General features: G+C 41.3%; 2 protein-coding genes across 14 annotated transcripts in view; one reads left to right on the top strand and one right to left on the bottom strand.

The window, feature by feature from the left end:
* The window catches only part of ENPP3 (ectonucleotide pyrophosphatase/phosphodiesterase 3), an 87,976-nt gene extending 77,200 nt beyond the window's left edge, over window positions 1-10,776 (bottom strand). The window contains exons 1-2 of one of the 4 annotated variants that reach the window (XM_070223867.1): window positions 10,512-10,776; window positions 79-318 (exon numbers count right to left, since the gene is read on the bottom strand). The gene's annotated coding sequence lies outside the window, so the exon portion shown is untranslated. The remainder of the gene's footprint in view (window positions 1-78; window positions 319-10,511) is intronic. The other 3 variants (XM_070223866.1, XM_070223864.1, XM_070223863.1) reach the window with 3 other exon arrangements.
* Window positions 10,777-10,780: 4 nt separating this feature from the next.
* The window catches only part of MED23 (mediator complex subunit 23), a 39,442-nt gene continuing 30,765 nt past the window's right edge, over window positions 10,781-19,457 (top strand). For 2 of the 10 annotated variants that reach the window (XM_001504291.7, XM_005596930.4), the window contains exons 1-8: window positions 10,781-11,104; window positions 11,466-11,497; window positions 11,657-11,744; window positions 13,853-13,977; window positions 15,082-15,193; window positions 16,813-16,911; window positions 17,754-17,855; window positions 18,292-18,361. In XM_001504291.7, coding sequence (XP_001504341.4) covers window positions 11,057-11,104; window positions 11,466-11,497; window positions 11,657-11,744; window positions 13,853-13,977; window positions 15,082-15,193; window positions 16,813-16,911; window positions 17,754-17,855; window positions 18,292-18,361 — 676 coding nt within the window. In that variant the 5' untranslated portion in view covers window positions 10,781-11,056. Of the gene's footprint in view, window positions 11,105-11,465; window positions 11,498-11,656; window positions 11,942-13,852; window positions 13,978-15,081; window positions 15,194-16,812; window positions 16,912-17,753; window positions 17,856-18,291; window positions 18,362-19,457 lie in introns of those variants that run through there. The other 8 variants (XM_070223859.1, XM_070223857.1, XM_070223856.1 and 5 more) reach the window with 6 other exon arrangements.

Genomic DNA, 19,457 nt, shown 5'->3' with positions numbered 1-19,457 from the left:
GCTATACTAGTGGTATGAATGAAGCACCAGGGGAATAGAGGAAGTGATAAACTTTTCTAAGGGAATTCAGAAAGGTACCTGTGTTAGATTGTAGGGCTGCCAGAACAAGGTACCCCAGACTAGGGGGCTTAAACAACGGAGACTTATTTTCTCACGGTTCTGGAGGCTGGGAGTCCAACATCAAGGTGTCAGTAGGGTGGGTTTTTTCAAAAGCCTCTCTCCTTGACTTGCAGACGGCTATCTTCTCCTGCATCATCACATAGTCATCTCTGTACATACACGTCTGTGTCTCTGTCTGCGTCACAATCTTCTCTTCTCCTAAGGAAACCAGTCATATTGGATTAGGGTTCACTGTAATGACCTCATTTTAACTTAATTATCTTTTTAAAGACTCTATTTCCAAATACAGTCACATTCTTAGGTTGGAATCCTAACTGGGGGTTATAACTTGAACATAATGAACTTCGGGGAAAAAAAGCACAGAATAGTACCTTAAGAAGTAATATTCTAAGAAACATTATGGACTTAAAAAGTAACTCAAGGGGCTGACTGCATGGCATAATGGTTAACTCCAGTGCCCTCCACTTTGGCAGCCCAGGCTTGCAGGTTTGGATCCTAGGTGTGGACCTAATGCACTCGTCAAGCTATACTGTGGTGGTGACCCACATACAAAATAGAGGAAGATTAGCACAGATGTTAACTCAGAGCTAATCTTCAAGCAAAAAAAAGGAAGATTGGCAACAGGTGTTAGCTCAGAGCAACTCTTCCTCACCAGAAGAACAAAAGTAACTCAAGCTCTATTGCTGAGTAGTGGGAACGTGAGTCCCATCACCCATGCTGCTTGTGTTTACAGCAGAGTCTGCCAAAATCTCATGGACTTGCATGGGTAGGCTTCAAGAGAAGGTCTGTGAGCCACTTGAAATTATGCACAAACTTTATTTGTGTATATCTGCATGTATTTGTTTCCTATATAGCTTACATCAGTCTCCAAGGCGAAGAGTTAAACCTTCTAAGAAACAACCCTTTGAAAGTTATATACAACATGACCTAAATAACACACCTACAGAAAATAAAATATGTTTAACCTGCATATAATCATGAGAAATGAGACAAATCCAAATTGATGGACATTCTGCAAAACAACTCACTTGGAATCTTCAAATGTCAATTTTATGAAAAGTGGGGGAAAGAAAGGGTTAATGAACTGTTCTGATTAAAGGAGACTACAGAAACCTAAAAACTAAATCAGTGCAAGACCCGTGACTGGACCCTGGGTGGAAGAAAAAAGCAGTAAGTAAAGGACATGATCAGGACCATAGAGGAAATGTGAGTATGGATGTATTGTAGACAATAGTATTGTATGGATGTTAACTTTCCTGAGAGTGATAAGTGTACTGTTGTTATGCAAGTTAGGTCTAAATGCCTGACTTTCTGAAGGAATATGATGAAGTATTTAAGGGTGAAGTTATGACATCTGTAAATAATTCTCAAATAGTTCACATAGAGATAATTAGATTGGCAGAGAGCAGGAGGACAGAGAGGAGAGAAAGGAAGTGATAGAGGGAAATAGCAAATGTGGTAAAATGTTTAAAATATGTGTTGATTGTAAAATTCTTGCAATTTTTCTCAAGGTTTAATTTCTTTTCAAAATGAAAACTTGAGGGGAAAGAAACAGTCTCTCTGAGGAAGTTAATGGAGGATTTGCTCTCCTCCATCCCAAAACAAGGGAGTAAACTGAGGAAGAGGAAGACATGAAACCGAGCAACCAGAGGTGCAGATAGGAGAGAGCAAAAGAGAACCACCAGGATGCCACCCCTGGACAGTGGCCAAGAGGTGGCTCAGGGAGCAGCCAATCTGACTGGCAGCGGAGGGCAGAGGTTCCAGGAAGGATGTCCCCTCGAGCAAGACGAAACACTTCCAGAGAGGAGATTAATATCTCAGGCAGAGGTTTCTGGATGAAGTAGTGATAGGCACATTCAAAACTAAGCAAAGAAAAAAACAGGAGACAAATATTAACTCCGAAGACAAACCCCAGAAAAGGAAAGTGTAACCAGAATGCACTGTGTTGCTAAAGTGTAAATAACAGCTATAGAGACAGAACAATGTAAATAGTCTATAATTATCTAACCAACAAATTCTGATACATGATTAGGATGGAGAAGGAGGAAATGGAACACTAAATACTCATCTTTCATAATAAGAAGTCAATACCTAATACGTAAAACTGAAATAGCAAGAAATAGTGGGATAAAGCATGTCATGCGGCCAGCCCCGTGGCTGAGTGGTGAAGTTCACACGCTCCACTTTGGTGACCCAGGGTTTCACCAGTTTGCATCCTCGGAGCAGACAGGGCACCGCTCATCAGGCCACGCTGAGGCGGTGTCCCACATAGCGCAACCAGAGGCACAACTAGAGTATACAACTACATCCTGGGGGGCTTTGGGGAGAAGAAAAAAAAAAAAAGATTGGCAACAGATGTTAGCTCACGTGCCAGTCTTTAAAAAAAAGAGTATGTTGGGGCTGGCCCCGTGCCCGAGTGGTTAAGTTCGCGCGCTCCGCTGCAGGCGGCCCAGTGTTTCGTTGGTTCGAATCCTGGGTGCGGACATGGCACTGCTCATCAAACGACGCTGAGGCAGCGTCCCACATGCCTCAACTAGAAGGACCCACAACGAAGAATATACAACTACGTACTGAGGGGCTTTGGGGAGAAAAAGGAAAAAAATAAAATCTTTAAAAAAAAAAAAAGAGTATGTCATTAAGAAAAAGAATTGAAAATGGTTACGTCTGGGGAGTGAGAGTTGAAGGTGGGGAGAAGTTTGGTCAGGAACTGTTATTTTTTAATATGACCTTTGGAGAATTAGTCATCTTTTTAATATTTACATATAATACTTTGAAAAATTATAACTGCAAAAAGGAGTTACTAATTATATTAATAATATTAGGAATTGATTTCAAAATGTATAACTGGAAAACTAAAGTTTTTAATTCTGGACAACACAATGAACACTACTAATATGAGTTAAAGTACTATTTGAGTCAAAACTCCTATATATAAATAAAATGATCCAGGACAATGAGGTTTTTATAAGGCAGAATAGAATATAAAAATTAGAATTCTTCAGTCTGTAAAATCTATGAGGTATGATTGAAAGAATAATAAATTTGGAATAAGAAGGCATTTTGTAGCAAAAGAAAGACAAAAGAAATGGAAAAGGCTAAATTGAAGAAATTAAAATGTGAGTCTGGAGGAAATGAAAAGCCAAAGTATGAGTGGACGGGAGTGGGGAGAGAGGAAGGCAGAGAGGCCAGGTGGGCATAGCTGTCACAGTTCTATGACAGGGGACAAGCCAGATGAAGGCAGTGAAAATAGAAAATAACTGTTGGGTTTGAGAAATATGAAGGCAGCACCCCTGAGCTTAGAGACTGATTCTGAACTCAGGTGGCTAAGAAAAGAGTGGCATCACTGGCAGAGAGAGGGGCACCAGGAGGGGAGTCAAGTTTTCAGGAAAGATTACAAGTTAGGTTTTGGACCTAATGAGGTTGAGTTATTTGTAGAACATTCATGTTGGACTCTTCTGCATCAAAAGTAAAGAGAATATCTTCTAAGAAAGAAGTTGCCACTCTATTTTAAGTATTACTTAAGAATAACAAGTCAAATAATCTCTCCCATCCCTCTCAGGGAGCCAATATTGATACTCAGGCATTTCTATTAGTTTTCTGTGGCTGCTGTAGCAAATTATCACAAACCAGTGGCTTCAAAACACAATACAAATTTATTATTTTACAGTTCTATTGGTTACAAGTCTGATACAGATCTCACTAAAATCAAGCTATCAGCAGGGCTTGTTTCTTTTCTGGAGCCTCTAGGGGAAGAATCTGTTTCATTACCCTTTCCAGCTTCTGCAAGTTAACCACATTCCTTGCCTAATGGCCCCTTGACTCCATCTTCTAGGCCAGAAATCTGGCATCTTTCTGACCATTCTTCCTTAGTCACATGTCCTTCTGACTCTCCTCTTCCACTTCCCTCTTCCACATGTAAGGGCCCTTTTGGTTACCTTGGGCCTACCTACAAAATCCAGGGTAACCTTTCTATTGTGAGGTCAGCTGATTAGCAATCTTAATTCCGTCTGCAACTTTAATTCCCCTTTGCCATGTAATCCAACATACTTTCAGGTTCCGGGCATTAGGATTTGAACATCTTTCTGTGTGTGGTGGGTGGTGGGCAGGGGGAGTTATTCTGCCTTCCACTAGCAAAAATACTTCCATGCTTTCTCCATGTGCTTGCAAACATATACCTATCACAGATAGACAGTGGGTGACATTTTCTTTTTTCTCTTCCTCCTTCCCCCTCTTCTTCCTTCCCTCCCTCCCACCAACAAAAATGGAATTGTGACATGTGTAGTTAGAAGGAACAGTCCCCAAGATCAGCCTCACTACAGACACCAATTCCAAGTTTGGGAGTTTCTAAGATAACTCTTAGCTTTGATAATTTTCTAGAAGGACTCATATTATACCCGTGGTTATGGTTTATTATAGCTAAAAGATACAGATTAGAATCACCCAAGGGGAAAAGGCGCATAGGACAGAGTCCAGGGAAGTTTCAAATGCAGAGTTTCAGGTTGTCCTCTCCCCATGGAGTAGTGGACAGCATTACTTTCCTAGCATCAATACATGACAACATATATGAAATATTGCCAACCAGGGAAGCTCACTTGAGCCTGGTGCCCAGAGATTTTATGGGGCTCCGTTATGTTGGCATGGTTGACTGCCCACATAATGAGGCACAAGACTGTCCATCTCAAAGTTCAGTCCTTCCAGAAGTTGAACTGATACTTCATGACCTTCTCCACCTCAATCACATTGTTAATCTATCTAAGATCACCCCAGGCAAACCAAAACACTTCTGTCAGCCATCACATCCCAAGAGTTTAGAGATTACCTTCCAGAAGTCAAGGACAAAGACCACACCTCTTTTTGGTCAAAGTTAAGTTCTTTCGATACAGCATCACACAATACTCATTACTGTGCAACCACTCCTGTCCCCATCCTGGCCCTCCATCACATACACAAACGCTAACATGGTTAGATGATGTTCCTTTACAGGGGTTCCCAGAACAGCTCCCCAGTAACATCCTTCCAGCCTCAGAACTATCAGGATACTTTCCTTTTGACCTACCCACGCACAAACAAAGTGTGAATGTCCCCTCCAAAGGTCTTACCCCTGAGACAAGGACTTTCTCCCTCTTTTCAATTTATTTTGGAGTTCTCCACATCACCTGAACTCTGCTGACGGGCCCAGCTGTCTCAAAGAGGGAGTTAAAGTGCATAAGGTAACCAGACCTACCGATTATAGATCGCTTCCTCTATGCCTGGTATGGACTGAATTCTTTAAGCACATTCCCCTTTCCTTCCCACAGGAATTGACAGTTTTGCAGTTGGTAAAATTGAAGCTTCAAGAGGTTAAAGGGCTTGGCACACAGTTAAGTGGGAAGCGTCAGGATGGGAACCTAGGCTATTTAATACCAGAGTCCATTTGTTCGTGTGTGTCTGTAATTACAACTACATACATAGATTCAGGTCACTCAGCAAGCTTGACACAGGTGCTTATCAGAGTCGTCCAGTCTTTGTGTCATCTCCAGTCCATCTGCAGACCCTATCTCTAGCCCTTACCTTGGGGAGACAGTTCTCATGTTAGTTCACTTTACTCCTCACTCTAAAATCCAGAAAGCGCTGGCTTCCAGTATTCCTGGTCTCCAGTGAAGCAAGGACCCATATCCCCACCTCCATCCCCTACCCCCACCATGCCATCCCCAAGCAATGGCTCACTCCCCAGGACTAGGGCAAAGTCCTCAAAAACCGCTGGACTCTGATACCTGGCCAATGGGATTTTTTATGGTCTTGGCCAACGGGATTTTCACTTCATTGATTACACAGGATAACTTCTTATCTGCTTGTTACATGGAACCCAGCTTACTCTCCACAGCTTCCTTTACAATTTCAGTGTCCTTTCATGTATTTATTCATTTATTTATTTATGACATTTTATTAGTATTTAGAATAGAAAACATGAAGACAGAGATGATGTCCTTAAGTCGCTCACATGCTGATGGCATCTGCTGAGTTATTCCCTATCCTCTACTCCCATCTTCCAAAGCCCCCAAGCTGCTTCATCTCCATCCTCAGCATCCAGGGTTTCCAGCTTCCCATTAGAGTTGTGATACCTTATTCCTTAGGGAAGCAGGTACATCCTCTGACCCTCAGATCTAGTCCAATATTTCTTCTAAACCAAGTGGTTTATTTTATCTTATTTTTCTTTCTTGTAGCTCACTCCATTATTTACAAGCCCAAAGCAATCATCTCATTAGCTGCTGACTCAGACTTCCCATCCTGGCTTTCAGGGTCCTCCAGTTCTGAGTGCCGTCTACCCTGCCTCCCTCTCCAGGCTGATCCAACTCTTTGTCATGAGACCAGCTCTAACCATGATCTAAATATAATCAGCCTTTTCCACAGAGACCTCCAGGATGCTCTCACCTTGTAGTGGACTTTCTGGGCACCTCCATCTCCTTGTCTTTCCTTGTCTCCTGAACTTCTGACTTAGTTCCAGTTCCCAGCACCAAGCCTCCACCTTGAGCCAATTGAGTTGCACTTTTTTGACCCTTAGCACACTTCCTTAAGTGAGCAAAATTCCCCCTTTTGCTCCATCTGCTTTTAGCTGCTCCAGGTAATTTTTCTTCCCACTGAGAGCTTAGTCATTTTTGAGGAAAGCCATCTCCAACCAGTCCTCTTCTTATCTGCTCTTTTCTCATTCTAGTGAACATTGTAGTTTGGTTTGACATTTTCTGCTCAGGAAATTATACCATTTTATAGCAATTCCAAGATAAGGACTCAGGGGACTATTTTAACAGAACAGACTGACTATTGCTTATGGCACACAGAATTAACAGGACCATCTCTTTCTTGTCACTGAGCGTTGGTTTGGAAGAGTCTATCTTTCGTATTCAAATACATGGAGGCAACTGCTGGCGTTATTTTTATTTCTCGCAAATGTGATTTCACCTTTAGTAAATGTTTTTATGTTTAAATAACTACAAACTAATAGAAAAGTTGGAGGTACCAACACAAAGAACAAATTTTCCTAAACTATTTTAGAGTGAGTTGCCGACCTGGTCTCCCATCTTCTCCAAGCACTTCAGTGTGTACATATCCTCTACCTAAGGGCACTTTCCTACATAACTATAAAAATCAGACAACTAACACTGATACATTTCTACCATCTAATCCTCAGATCCCATTCAGGTTTTGTCAGTTGTCCTTTAGAGTGAAAAGATTCCATTCAAAATCACATTTGCATTTAGTTGTCATGGAACAATTCCTTCATCCTGGAAGTTTTTCAGTTAGTCCTTGACGTCCTTGACTTTGACACATTTGAATATCACACACTGGTTTTGTAGAATGTCCCTCAATGCAGTATTGTCTTCTCTTTCCCCATGAAGATTCAGGATATAAAACGGTGGCAGGAGAATAAGTGTAATGATGCTGTGTCCTTCTTACACATCCTAAAAGGCAGTGCATGATTTCAATTTGTCCCCTTCCTTATTCTGTTGACTTTGATCACCTGATTAAAGTGGTGGCTTCCAGCTTCTCCACTGTGAAGTTACCCTTATGATAATACTCATTATTATGAATACGTATTATATGTGAAATTACATTGAAACTGTACAAAATATACAATTTCTCAGCAAAATTTTCATTTACCCATCTATTTATTTACATCTTTATGCACCCACGGTTTCCTATTCTACTCAATGAGTTATAATCCATTATTATCATTATTCACTTTGATGCTCCTATTGTGACTAATTCGGCCAGTGGGAACAGTTTCAAGCTCCCATTATTCTTTAAGAATTTTCTAGCTTTCTGGTAAAACAAGATGCTTCATGCTTCTCTTGTACTTTCCCTGGCCCAGCCTTGTGAGCAAGCATTACTGCCAAGATGCTGACTCCTTTAAGTCGAGAGCGGTAGTTAGATCTGAGCTGCAGGTGTGATCACTGGAGCAGCTGCTCCCAGGCCCTCTCCATTCCTAGAGCTAAATAATGTATGTATGAGTGTGTGCACATGTGTGTTTACGTGTGTGTGCACATTATACCTATCATCTCTACTTATTTCCAAAACTAGCTATTGAAATCCATGAGTTTATATCAAAATTCCAATTCCTACCAAGCACTACGGGGTTCATTCTACTTTTCCCCTTTCTGTTTATGTATCCCCCATCTCCCACAGTGTCAAACCTGACTCTCATTGAACTTACTATTTTTGCTTCTTTGATAAACTCCCTTGTAGGGAACCAGCCTCTCAATCTCACCACCACCCCCTCCCGTGCTTGGATGCCCACCTCATCCCACTCAGGTGCCTACAATCTCCACAGGGGTACCCTCCCATAGAAGCCCTCCTCACTCTTGCCACCATCCCAGGGGGCCTGGAGGACAGAGCATGAAGCCAAAGAGGATTATTCTCAACCCTTAAAATCTACTGGAATTTGCCCTGTTACATTTCAGACTTGGTTGGAACCTGTGACCCTTTTAATCTTTTCAATTTCTCCCTTTTGGAATGAGAATACCTGGCTGAGGCCTGTCCTATCATTGTGCTTTGGAAGCAGATAACTTATCAGGTTTTACAAGTTCACAGCTGCAGAGGCATTTTGCCTCAGAATGACTCATACCTCAAGTGTCTTCTATACCTGATTTAGAAGATATTTAGATAAGATTTGGGACTTAAAGTTGATGCTGGAATGGGTTAAGATTTGGGGCTGTTGTGATGGGGTAAAGGTATTTTGCATGCTAGAAGGACACGAATTTTGGGGACCACAGGGAGGAGTTTTGGGGCTAAATTTTATGCCCCCCAAAATCCATATGTTGAAGATGTAACTATATTTGTAGACAGGGTTTTTAAAGAAGTAATTAAGCTAAAATACGGTCATTATGGTGGGCTCTCATCCAACATGACTGGTGTCCTTATAAGAAGAGGAAATTAGGGGCCAGCCTGGCAAAGCCATGCTGTGGTAGGCATCCCATATATAAAATAGAGGAAGATGGGTGTGGATGTTCGCTCAGGGCCAGTCTTCCTCAGCAAAAAAAGAGGAGGATTGGCAGCGGATGTTAGCCGAGGGCTAATCTTCCTCAAAAAAACAAAAACAAAAGCAAAAAAGAAGAGGAAATTAGCCACAGACGTGCACAAAAGAAAGACCATGTGAAGACAAAGGGAGAAGATGAGCATGTGCAAGCCAAGGAGAAAGACCTCAAAAGAAACCAACCCACTGATACCCCTATCACTTATAAATATATATGATCGATACATTTATCAAAATAAATAATGATAATATGGATCATGACTCATTGACTAAAATGGGAAACTGTGGTCTCAGATGTCTAGCACCTTGATCTCAGACTTCCAGAACTCTGAGAAAAAAAGCAACTGTTGTTTAAGCCACCCAGACTGGATACTGTGTTACCGCAGCCAAAGCAAACTAAGACCCTAAGCCTAACTCTTGAAGCCATTCTCCCACAGGAAATCTGAAACCTTGCATCTCAGCTTTTAGAAGCTATCCCGTGGTAACAATGGCATATGGTGGTTGCATGTGGATACAGGAGGGAACTAAGTTTCTGCCAGGTCAATGACTGGGGCTCTGTCCTTGCAAATCAGTGTGTTCTCAGCAAACGCCAGCAAATCTTAATATTGGCCAGGACTTGTATAATAAAAAGGTTATATTTTGGCCAGAAACAAATACAAATCGATTTCTCTATTATGCTTACTGATGCTCCATTCATTGAATAAAAACTGGCCATCCATTTCTAGACCAGTCTCCAGCGCCACTGTATGGAAATCGTCCAGAGAGTTAGTGAAAACTGTCTCAGAAGTGCATCTGAGTAAAGACGATCTGCAATAAGAGCATCTGGTTAGCGCACAAAAAAGAACAGGAGATCGTTAGGGGACTTGGATTTCAACAATTCTGGCTCTGGTGTCCTTCCAGCTTGGACCTTCAGCAACACCCATAACTGCAACACAGGTCACTAAATCGCCAACATCCGCGCCTAGCACTGAGCCAACGGTGACTAAACACTCCGTAAAGGAAGTACTCCGCTACTTAGGCACAAAGGTGTTATATGAGGATACAGAAGAGACGCCTAAATCAGCTTGAAGAAGGCGGGCCAGCTGCCACGAAGATGTCAAAGCGAGGCTCAAAAGAATGAAGCGGAGGGGACCCACCACTCACGCACCTGGCTCCTGCTGTGACCACACCAGTGGGTCAGACCTCTCCTCTGCCACCCGTCTCCGCCCCCACCCCACCAAAGAGCCTAAGTTATTCAGTAAGTGATCAATATGGCTACTTTTAGATGACTATAACTGAAAACGGTAGGTATTATTTTCGGATTGTTCTAAGTAAAAATCAATCATGATGCGTTCATTCGTCTTTTCTCCACCTTCCTTGAAAGCCTGCAACACTCTGACATTACCATTGCTGAGAAAACAGGGTCCTGTCACGAGGAAAAGTGTGATTTCAACTCCTGGCCCCAGGCCGCTGAGGGAGCTCCCTCCCGGGGTCGCAGTTCACAGACTTCCGGTTGACCCCGGGTTCCGGCAGGAGCGTTCCCCCAAGGCGGCAGCCCCGGGGCTTCAAGCTTTATTCCTTCTCCACATGCAAAAGCAGTAGCCCGAGCAGGACGCAGCTCCCGCTCCAGCCCGCAGGTGGCGGCCTGCAGCCGACGACGCCTCGGGGGGACGTAGGCTCGAGGCTCCACGTGGGGGCGCTGTCGTCTGGCCCGCGGGCCGCCCTTCTCCCGAGGCGGAACCCTCTGGCTGGCTCTCCGGTTTCTGCGGGTTTCGGAATCGGCGCGCACCCGGCGCTTCCGGGCTTCCGTGCGGGCTGCGGTGGTTGGCCGGGCCCTGGGAGGGACGCTCGGCCGAGCGCCGAGGAGCGCGGGTGTTTCCCGCGGCGTCTCCGCCCCTCGGCCCCTGTTCCTGGTCGGGGCCGCGCCGGCGTCCGAGGAAGGCGGGGGCGATGGTCCAGATGGAGACGCAACTACAGAGCATTTTTGAGGAGGTGGTGGTGAGTGGACGGCCGGGGAGCGGGGGCGACGGCGGGGCCACCGAGGGGGAACGAACGGGGAGACCGGGGAGCGGTGCGAGTAGCAGGCCCGGCCGCCTCGCCCCACCGCCCCTTTGTAAGACACGGTGTGCGCGCAGGGGTCAGCCGTTCTCCTTGCGGACAGATGCAAGGGCCCCGCTGCATCCCCAGCGCCCTCGGAGACAGGCCGGGCAGGTGGTGGTGGTGTCTGCGTGCTGCTGCTGAGAGGGACGCGCCCTGTGTTATATTGTAATGTTTTGTTCCTGGACCCCCCTGCCTTCTTTTTCTTCTTCTTCTTTTTTTTTTTTTGTAATTCACATCATTTACTTTTCTTTTTTTACAGAAAACGGAAATTATAGAAGAGGCTTTCCCTGGGTGAGTATATGCATGGCAGATTTTCGTGTTTTTACGTGAGCATATCTTTGTAGGATTTTCTTGGGTTGATTTTGGAGGTTTATAGGATCCACTGTTCTGGTTATGTGGAATTACCTCTTTTAAGACTAGTGGTAAATCATGTGATTTCTGTTTTTTTAGCATGTTTATGGACACCCCTGAAGATGAAAAAACAAAACTAATTAGCTGTTTGGGGGCCTTCAGACAGTTTTGGGGTGGTCTTTCTCAGGTGAGCACTGCGTTTTCAATACATTCAGCTGATAATTTTTGACTCCTTTTTTTTAGGTTTGCTTTGATGTTGCTATTAAGATATTTCTGGAAGCGGAGAAATAAATGTCATCACCTTTTATTTGTCTATTCTGGTTTCCATTTGTGTTCTCCCAGTGGAGAATCTGTATTGAGAAGTCAAGTTGATGACAAAGCAGTGTAAGATGTTCTTTAAAGTCTCCCTCATGTTAGATTATGTAAGGTCGTTTTGATCCGATTCTGATTTTTTTGGTGCACTTGAAAACAGCTGTGTTAGGGATTCTGAAGGATAAAAATTTCATTCATTTACTCAATAAAGGAACTGACACAGCATTGCTACAAAGATGCTATAATAAAGATGCCATAGGGAAGATACATAGATGCCACAATAAGGATATAAAGGTTCTGTAATAAGGATGCAAAAATATAATAACGATGAGGATAGAGCAGTAAAACTTAGTAGCAAAGAACAGTCACCAGAAAACATATCCACGAAAAAGACAAAATGTGTGGTCTTTAAAGAGCTGATGTTCCTCTAGTGCATTATCTCCTCAGGGGGCGTTATGGGTAGGAAAATGAGGACGGTTGGCAGCTGAGCCACTGGCATGGATCACAGACATGGATCACATAGAGGCAGTACATTCATTTTTTTACATTTGTTTTCATTATTTTCTAATAGGTAATATATTCATATGGTTCAAAATGGAAAAGGTGCTAAAAGGTGGACCCAGTGAAGTCTGCCTTTCATTTCTCTTAGTTTAATCACCTGTTTTTTCCCTGTCTGAAGCCAGTATCCCCCGTTTATTTCCTTTGAAAAGTATTTTATGCATATAGAATCCTTTTTATGGAATGTTCCCATAGTGTGGACACTGTTCATTGGCACCTTGCTTTTTTACTCTTAGTATTAAATTCTGAAAGTAATTCTACATCGATCCCTTAAGAGTTACTTCTGCCTTCCTCCGTTTCTTGCTTTCTTATAGCAGGCTTTCTTATATGGCTGCACCTTCCTTTATTTAACCAGGACCTACTGACTGACGTTTAGGTTGCGTCTTACCTTCTCCAGTTTAAACAATACTAATAATATACATGGGACACAATAAATTCCTGGAAGTGGTATTGCTGGATCGGAGGCCATGTCTACTTGTAATTTTTATAGAATTTGTGTAATAGCTTTTCAAAAGGGTCATACTAATTTATACTCCCCCAGCAGTGTGTAAGGGTATCTGTTCTCTATAGTCTCACAGTAGGGTGTTAATGAACTTTTCTAAAGTTTCTAAAACATGAGAAATTTTATCTCAGTATGGTTTATATTTTGCATTTCTGTGAGTGATGTTGAATATCTTTACAACATATTTTAATTTTTTAATAATTCATTAAACATGAGTTATTTTATTAAACATTAAATGTGAGGTAAGGTATGGCTCTTCTCTTCAAGAAGTTTATATTCTAAGAGGTGAGCCAGGAAAAAAATAGACATTTATAAGTCAGCATTATACATTCAGCAGTAGAAGTGTGTATGAAGGACAGTGGAAGTGCAGAGGGGCAGGACATAGGGAATCTTCTTGAGGGTGTCCTAGACGACAGACTTTGATATGGTCACTATAGTTTGGTATCATATTTAGTTGTGCAGTTCTAGAAATTTGATATGTCATTGGGTCCATAATTGGGCTCTTAGGGGTTAGATTCACACTAAATTCTCATGAGGCCAATGTACTAACTCATAATGAGTTTTTCCCCCAAGTGACAGGAATATTTATTTCTGCCCTTAGGAACACTGCTTACAATGCTTTATGCAATCTTTATTAAAGTTATCTATCGACCATGAATATGTTAAAATCTTATTCTTTTTGGAGGTCCCATGTGATAAAAATAGTGGGAGTTTAATCTATATAATTATAAGATTTAAAGCTTAATATGACTGAAATACTAAACCTGAATTTTTTCATTTTTTTTACTTGTTTTCATCCACAAATATTTATGGTGGAGTATCTTATTCATAGTCTTGATGTACTCTCAGGTGTAGTCTTAGCTGTTTGTTAGCTACAGAATATAACTTTAGACCTAAAATATAATGGTTTTCTAACTTTCCAGGAATCTCATGAACAATGTATCCAGTGGATTGTTAAATTCATTCATGGCCAGCATAGTCCCAAAAGAATTTCTTTTCTTTATGACTGCTTAGCAATGGCAGTTGAGACTGGCCTCCTTCCACCCAGGTATGTTTACTTGTGGGTATGAGCAATCCAAAGAGTTTTCTTTTTTTTTTTTTTTAATTAAGGTTATGGAAGTTAACATCCTTGTGAAATTACAGTTGTACATCATTATTAGTCTTGTTGTAGGTACACCACTTCACCCCTAGTGCCCTCCCCCCACCCCCCTTTCCCCTGGCAACCACCGATCAGTTCTCAAAGAGTTTTCTTTTTATTAATATTTGGAAATTGATCAAGGTGGTTGTAGAAGGATAAGGGAATGAAGAAGGAAAGTAGGCCCAACAAGTAATCCTCCATAATACCTCAGGTTTTAGATTTCTAGGATGCAGTATTCTTAGAATTGAATACTTAAAGGCTCAAATCCAGGCAGGCTGTGAGAAGCTAAGATGACTCACTTTGATGAACTTTTTCCAGTTATGTTTTCCTGCGTGATGAATTACCTCGACACTCCGTGGCTTAAAACGGTAGTAATCATTTTGTGATTAACACTCATGGTTATGGTAGTTGGGTAGGCTCAGTAGGCAGTTTTTTCTTGGTGTCTCATGATTGCTATCAGATGGTGGCTAGGGCAGGAGTCATGACTAAGGCTCTCCTGTTCATATGTCTGGTGGTTAATACCTGGTTGTCATCTGGGACCTCAGCTGGAACCCACACGTGCAAGTCATACAGTGTCCCTTCTGCCAGTCTTAGGCCTGCCCAAATTTAAGGCGAACGAATGTAGACTTTCTCCCCCCTCTTCATGGGAAGAGTATCAATGTCACATTTCAAAAGTGTGTGGGATCAAAAATCTGGTTGCGGCTATCTTGGAAAAATACAATCTGCCACAAACTGATAGATGGTAAACATTCAACCAATAGCTTTTTAGATTTCTTTCTAGTAAAAGTATAACATAATTAATATCATTTAGTTCTACTCTGTGTTTAATCTTTCATACAAGTAAAAAATGTAAAATACTGTATGTAATTTTTTTAAAGTGTTCTTGAGTAATAATGTACCTTTATCAAAAATGCTTACTATGACAAATACAGTGTCTGGAGTATGCAGACCTTGGTTATTAGAGAAATTGCAAAATTCTGTCTTGTAACTGGAATGGGTATTCCTATTTTCCAGGATGGTTTGTGAATCCCTGATAAACTCTGACACTCTTGAATGGGAAAGAACACAGCTTTGGGCCTTAACATTTAAACTGGTTCGGAAAATAATTGGAGGAGTGGATTACAAGGTACTTTTTCCTAATTATAAGAAGTAATCACTTTCAGGCGTTGATTAATTTTTCAGGGTATATATCTTAATTTCAAATGGAAGAAATGAAGTGGAAGCTATCTATTTTTTGTTGTATTTCCTAATGGGATTTAAAATTGCTCAATGTTCCCCACAGCTTCTCTGCCCCCTCCTAACATTCTTAAAAATGCAAGTGAGGGGTCAGCCCCATGACCGAGTGGTTAAGTTTGGTGTGCTCCACTTTGGCACCCCTGATTCTCGGGTTCAGATCCTGGGCATGGACCTACACCACTCATCAATCATGCTGTGGCAGTGACCCACACGTAAAGTAGAGGAAGACTGGCAACAGCTGTTAGCTCAGGGCGAATCTTCCTCAGAAAAAATATAATGCAAGTGGGTAATGTATTTTCATGATGAGTAGGGAAGTCACCAAGCAGACTCGGGGTCCTTCATGTCAGAGGTCTTATCATGTCGGGCCCCTTTCAGATGAAAGAGCACAGAGCAGTGCTGTGTGGAAGGAGAAGGTATGTAGGCCTCAGCTGATGAAGGGAGCAAGTCCTGCTGCACCTCTGCCTCGACTGCCCTTGGACATGTGTTCTTCCTTAGCTCGTGTCTTCAGCACTCTGTTCTTGACCGAGACCAACAGGACTCACTCTCCACTGTGTGTCGTAACACAGCTCAGGCTCTCCATAGTTGCAGAAGCCATTCTACTCCATTCTAGCCACTTTTGCTAGTGTGCCTTCGGAAAGAATTGCCAAATCCTCCCCCTTTGCTTTTTGTCTGTTTTTCCTTAAGTCTAAAATGACAGCTGATCATTATTGATTTAGATCATTATTTAATACAAAATTAATTCCAAGAATCTCTGATTATTTTCTCTTATACTTCAGTTTCCTTAGCAGATTAATATTGCAGTTTTTACCTTCTTCCTTGTTTGGTGCTTTATAATTGCTTCTAATTTCTGTCATGTGTATGTTTTGTCTCTTTTTTACAAGATTGATCATATAGTTTATACTCAAGACATGCATGTTGAATGAAATTTCTTCTCTATATATCAGATTCTGCTCTGAAATAACACAACAGGTAATAGGAATGAGGAAATGACCAGTTAACGTAATAGCCTTGTTGGATAAGTTTGAGGGAGTAAGGTGTGTGATGGATGAGAAGCGAGTAAAGTTAGAATGCCAAAGGGGGTGGGCAGAAAGGGTCACCTGCCAGGAAGTGTAATATTATGGCCCATGTTTTCAGAGTATTTTCAAGTTCCATTCAAGCGTATTTCTGTCTATATACACAAGTTAACCTTTTTTGACCGTTGTAACAATAGAAACTCTTCCAGTATTATGAGGGTCAAAAAGTTTAGCAGAGTATGGAAGGTTTAATTTTCACTTCTAAGTGACGTTTCTTCATATTGCAAGATATTCTTCAGAGTTCTATTTTGGAACATGACTCTTCTCTTAAGTTGACGTTAAGGAGTTGAATGTGAGCTCTGATTCAGGGAGATGAAAGGTGTGACCTTGAAGCTAACAGTTTTTTCTGAGTGTATAATCTTGAAACCTTTAGATGTTTTAATTAGCACAGGGGACGTTACTGAGTTTTAACCTATGACTTTTTTCTTATTATCAGGGTGTTCGAGATCTCTTAAAAGTGATTTTGGAGAAAATCTTGACGATTCCCAATACAGTGAGCTCCGCGGTTGTACAGCAGCTTCTAGCAGCAAGAGAGGTAATTTAGATGTCTCTAATTCATTGATCATAACCCAAAAAATGTCTAGTTTTGGTGCTGGCCAGTGGTGTGGTGGTTGGGTTCGTACACTCCACTTCAGTGGCCTGGGGTTCACAGCTTCGAATCTGGGGCACAGACCTACACATCACTCGTCAAGCCATGCTCTGGTGGTGTCCCACATACCAAAGTAAAACAGAAGAAGACCGGCACAGATATTAACTCAGGGACGACCTTCCTCAAGCGAAAAGAGGAAGATTGGCAACAGACGTTAGCTCAGGGCCAGTCTTCCTCACCAAAAAGGAAAGAAAGAAAAATATCTAGTTTTATATAGTTTTGTGCTTTTAAAGCTTATAGTAGTTTGTGAAATATTCCTTTTGTTTACTTCTACAAAAATCACTTTTAGTTTTAGAGATTCTATTTTACCTTGATTATATTTCAAGTTTTACTTTGTTTTTTAATTATAAAAACAACAATATAAATATTAAAGTACTTTCAACCGTTACAAGACATCAGCTTATGGACCACTTAAAATATCTTTGTGCTGTGTAACTAATATTGCAAGATGTTACTTTGGTGCATTACTCTCCTATTGGACTCAACCACTGTTTAAAGCATTTACGATGTTATTTAGTAACCATCAACAATTCATTGTTTATTAATCTTTACTTTCAGAGATTCTTCACATATAAGTGAATTCCTTTATGTTACAGTTTTAGCCCAATAAATCCATGAAATAATATCTCTGCTTTTACTATCTTTGTTGTTGTTGCCATTCTTGCATTTAAAGGGCTTATTTGTGGGACTAGCCAAGAATAACAACACTGTCCTTTTGTTTTTCTTAGGTTATAGCATATATCTTGGAAAGAAATGCCTGTTTATTACCAGCCTATTTTGCAGTCACAGAGATCAGGAAACTGTATCCTGAGGGAAAACTTCCACATTGGGTAAATTTGAAATTTTCCAAAAGTTTTAATAGAAATTTTTATCAAAAATAATAATTAATCTTATTTTTTCTGTATTTATTTTTGAAAATGGTCACTTTTATTGTTAGATAATTTTTTTTTATCATTCTGATGTATTTCTTTCATTTATCTGCTGTCCTGTTGAGATAGTTTGTGTACCAAGTGATAAAATATACACAGCTTCATCAGATAGCTAAGGACATGGTGCTGTGACTTGGCTGAGTTCAGGGACAGGTGAATGGGTAAGTAATTGTTTGAAAGGAAGCAAAAGAGAACTAACTCTTGAGTATATTTTATGTGCCAGGCATTGTACTAAATCTTTACTTATTATCTCGTTTTATGTAAATGATTGTTATATTCAGAGCAATCTTGATTTTATTTTCATATTTATTTGGTGTTTGTCTTGTTCTGTTTTTAGTTACTAGGAAACCTGGTGTCAGACTTTGTGGATACGTTCAGGCCCACAGCAAGGATAAACTCCATTTGTGGTAGGATTAACATTTAAAACATACTGAATAGTACCTAATTTTTAGTGATCTGACTGTTGAACAAAGTTGACAGATGGTGTCTCATACATGTCTCGTCATTTTAGTGACTCTCTTGGAGCCTCATAGTAGCCTTTTCCTTGTTTTCAGGCACTTTGTGAGTAGGTAGAGGGAGGGAAAAGCGACTGCCTGGCCTGGACCTAAGCCTCAGGTAGAACCGTTCTGGAAGCTGTAGTTCCTGGCAATCAGAGGGAACTTTTAACAGAGCTAGTAAAGCTCCGTGGAACCTCCAGGCAGCTGGAAGTGAAACAGACCTGTCCCCCTATAGCCTCAGTACACAGGACAATCAGGCTCTTCCAGCCTGTTCCAGTTCACGGCTTTGCTTTGTGCTTCATTTATTTTGTTTTCCATTTTTTCATGTTTTGTTAGATTCTCAGAATTTTCTTTTAAAAATAAGCATGTGATTTGGCAATTTTTGCACTCCCCATGTATACTTCTGAATTATTTCTAGAAATCATGGTGGCCTCAGAACTGTCTGGGAGTGTAGACCATTATTTAGTTAATGACCAAATTTTGAGCACTTCCTTTGAGCCTGGTGCTGTTCTAGACATTGGAAGTAGAAAAACTACAAAGACACTAGATGATAAATCTCAGGCTTCTAGCTTTTGTGACTGGGTGTATATTGGTATCTTTTAATGAATTATGGAAGTGGTGCAGGTTTGGGAAGGGTGATGATGAGTTCAGTGTTGAGCTTGAGGTGCCTGTGGGACATCCAAGTGGCATATTCCTCAGGCAGATATTTGAGCTGATGACCCTCTGCTACCTCTAAGGCCTCTGGCTGCGTCATGCTTAAAGTTAATCATGTTGACCCCAGACTGGAGGTCTGCAAACTTTTCATAAATGGTGATATAGTCAGTATTTTAGGCTCTGAGGGCTACACAATGTGTTGTAACTTCTCAACTCTGCGATTGTAGTGCTAAAGCAGCAGTGTTCCAATAAAACTTTACAAAAGCAGTCGCCAGCTGGATTTGGGCTGTGGATTATAGTTTGTTGACCTCTGTCCTGGATACTTGGACAAATGCAACATTTTTGAGTTTGG

Source organism: Equus caballus, chromosome 10 (assembly GCF_041296265.1).
Source record: "Equus caballus isolate H_3958 breed thoroughbred chromosome 10, TB-T2T, whole genome shotgun sequence".
Taxonomy (NCBI): domain Eukaryota; kingdom Metazoa; phylum Chordata; class Mammalia; order Perissodactyla; family Equidae; genus Equus; species Equus caballus.
The sequence above is the reverse complement of the archived record's forward strand: the minus strand, read 5'-3'. Positions and strand labels throughout refer to the sequence as shown.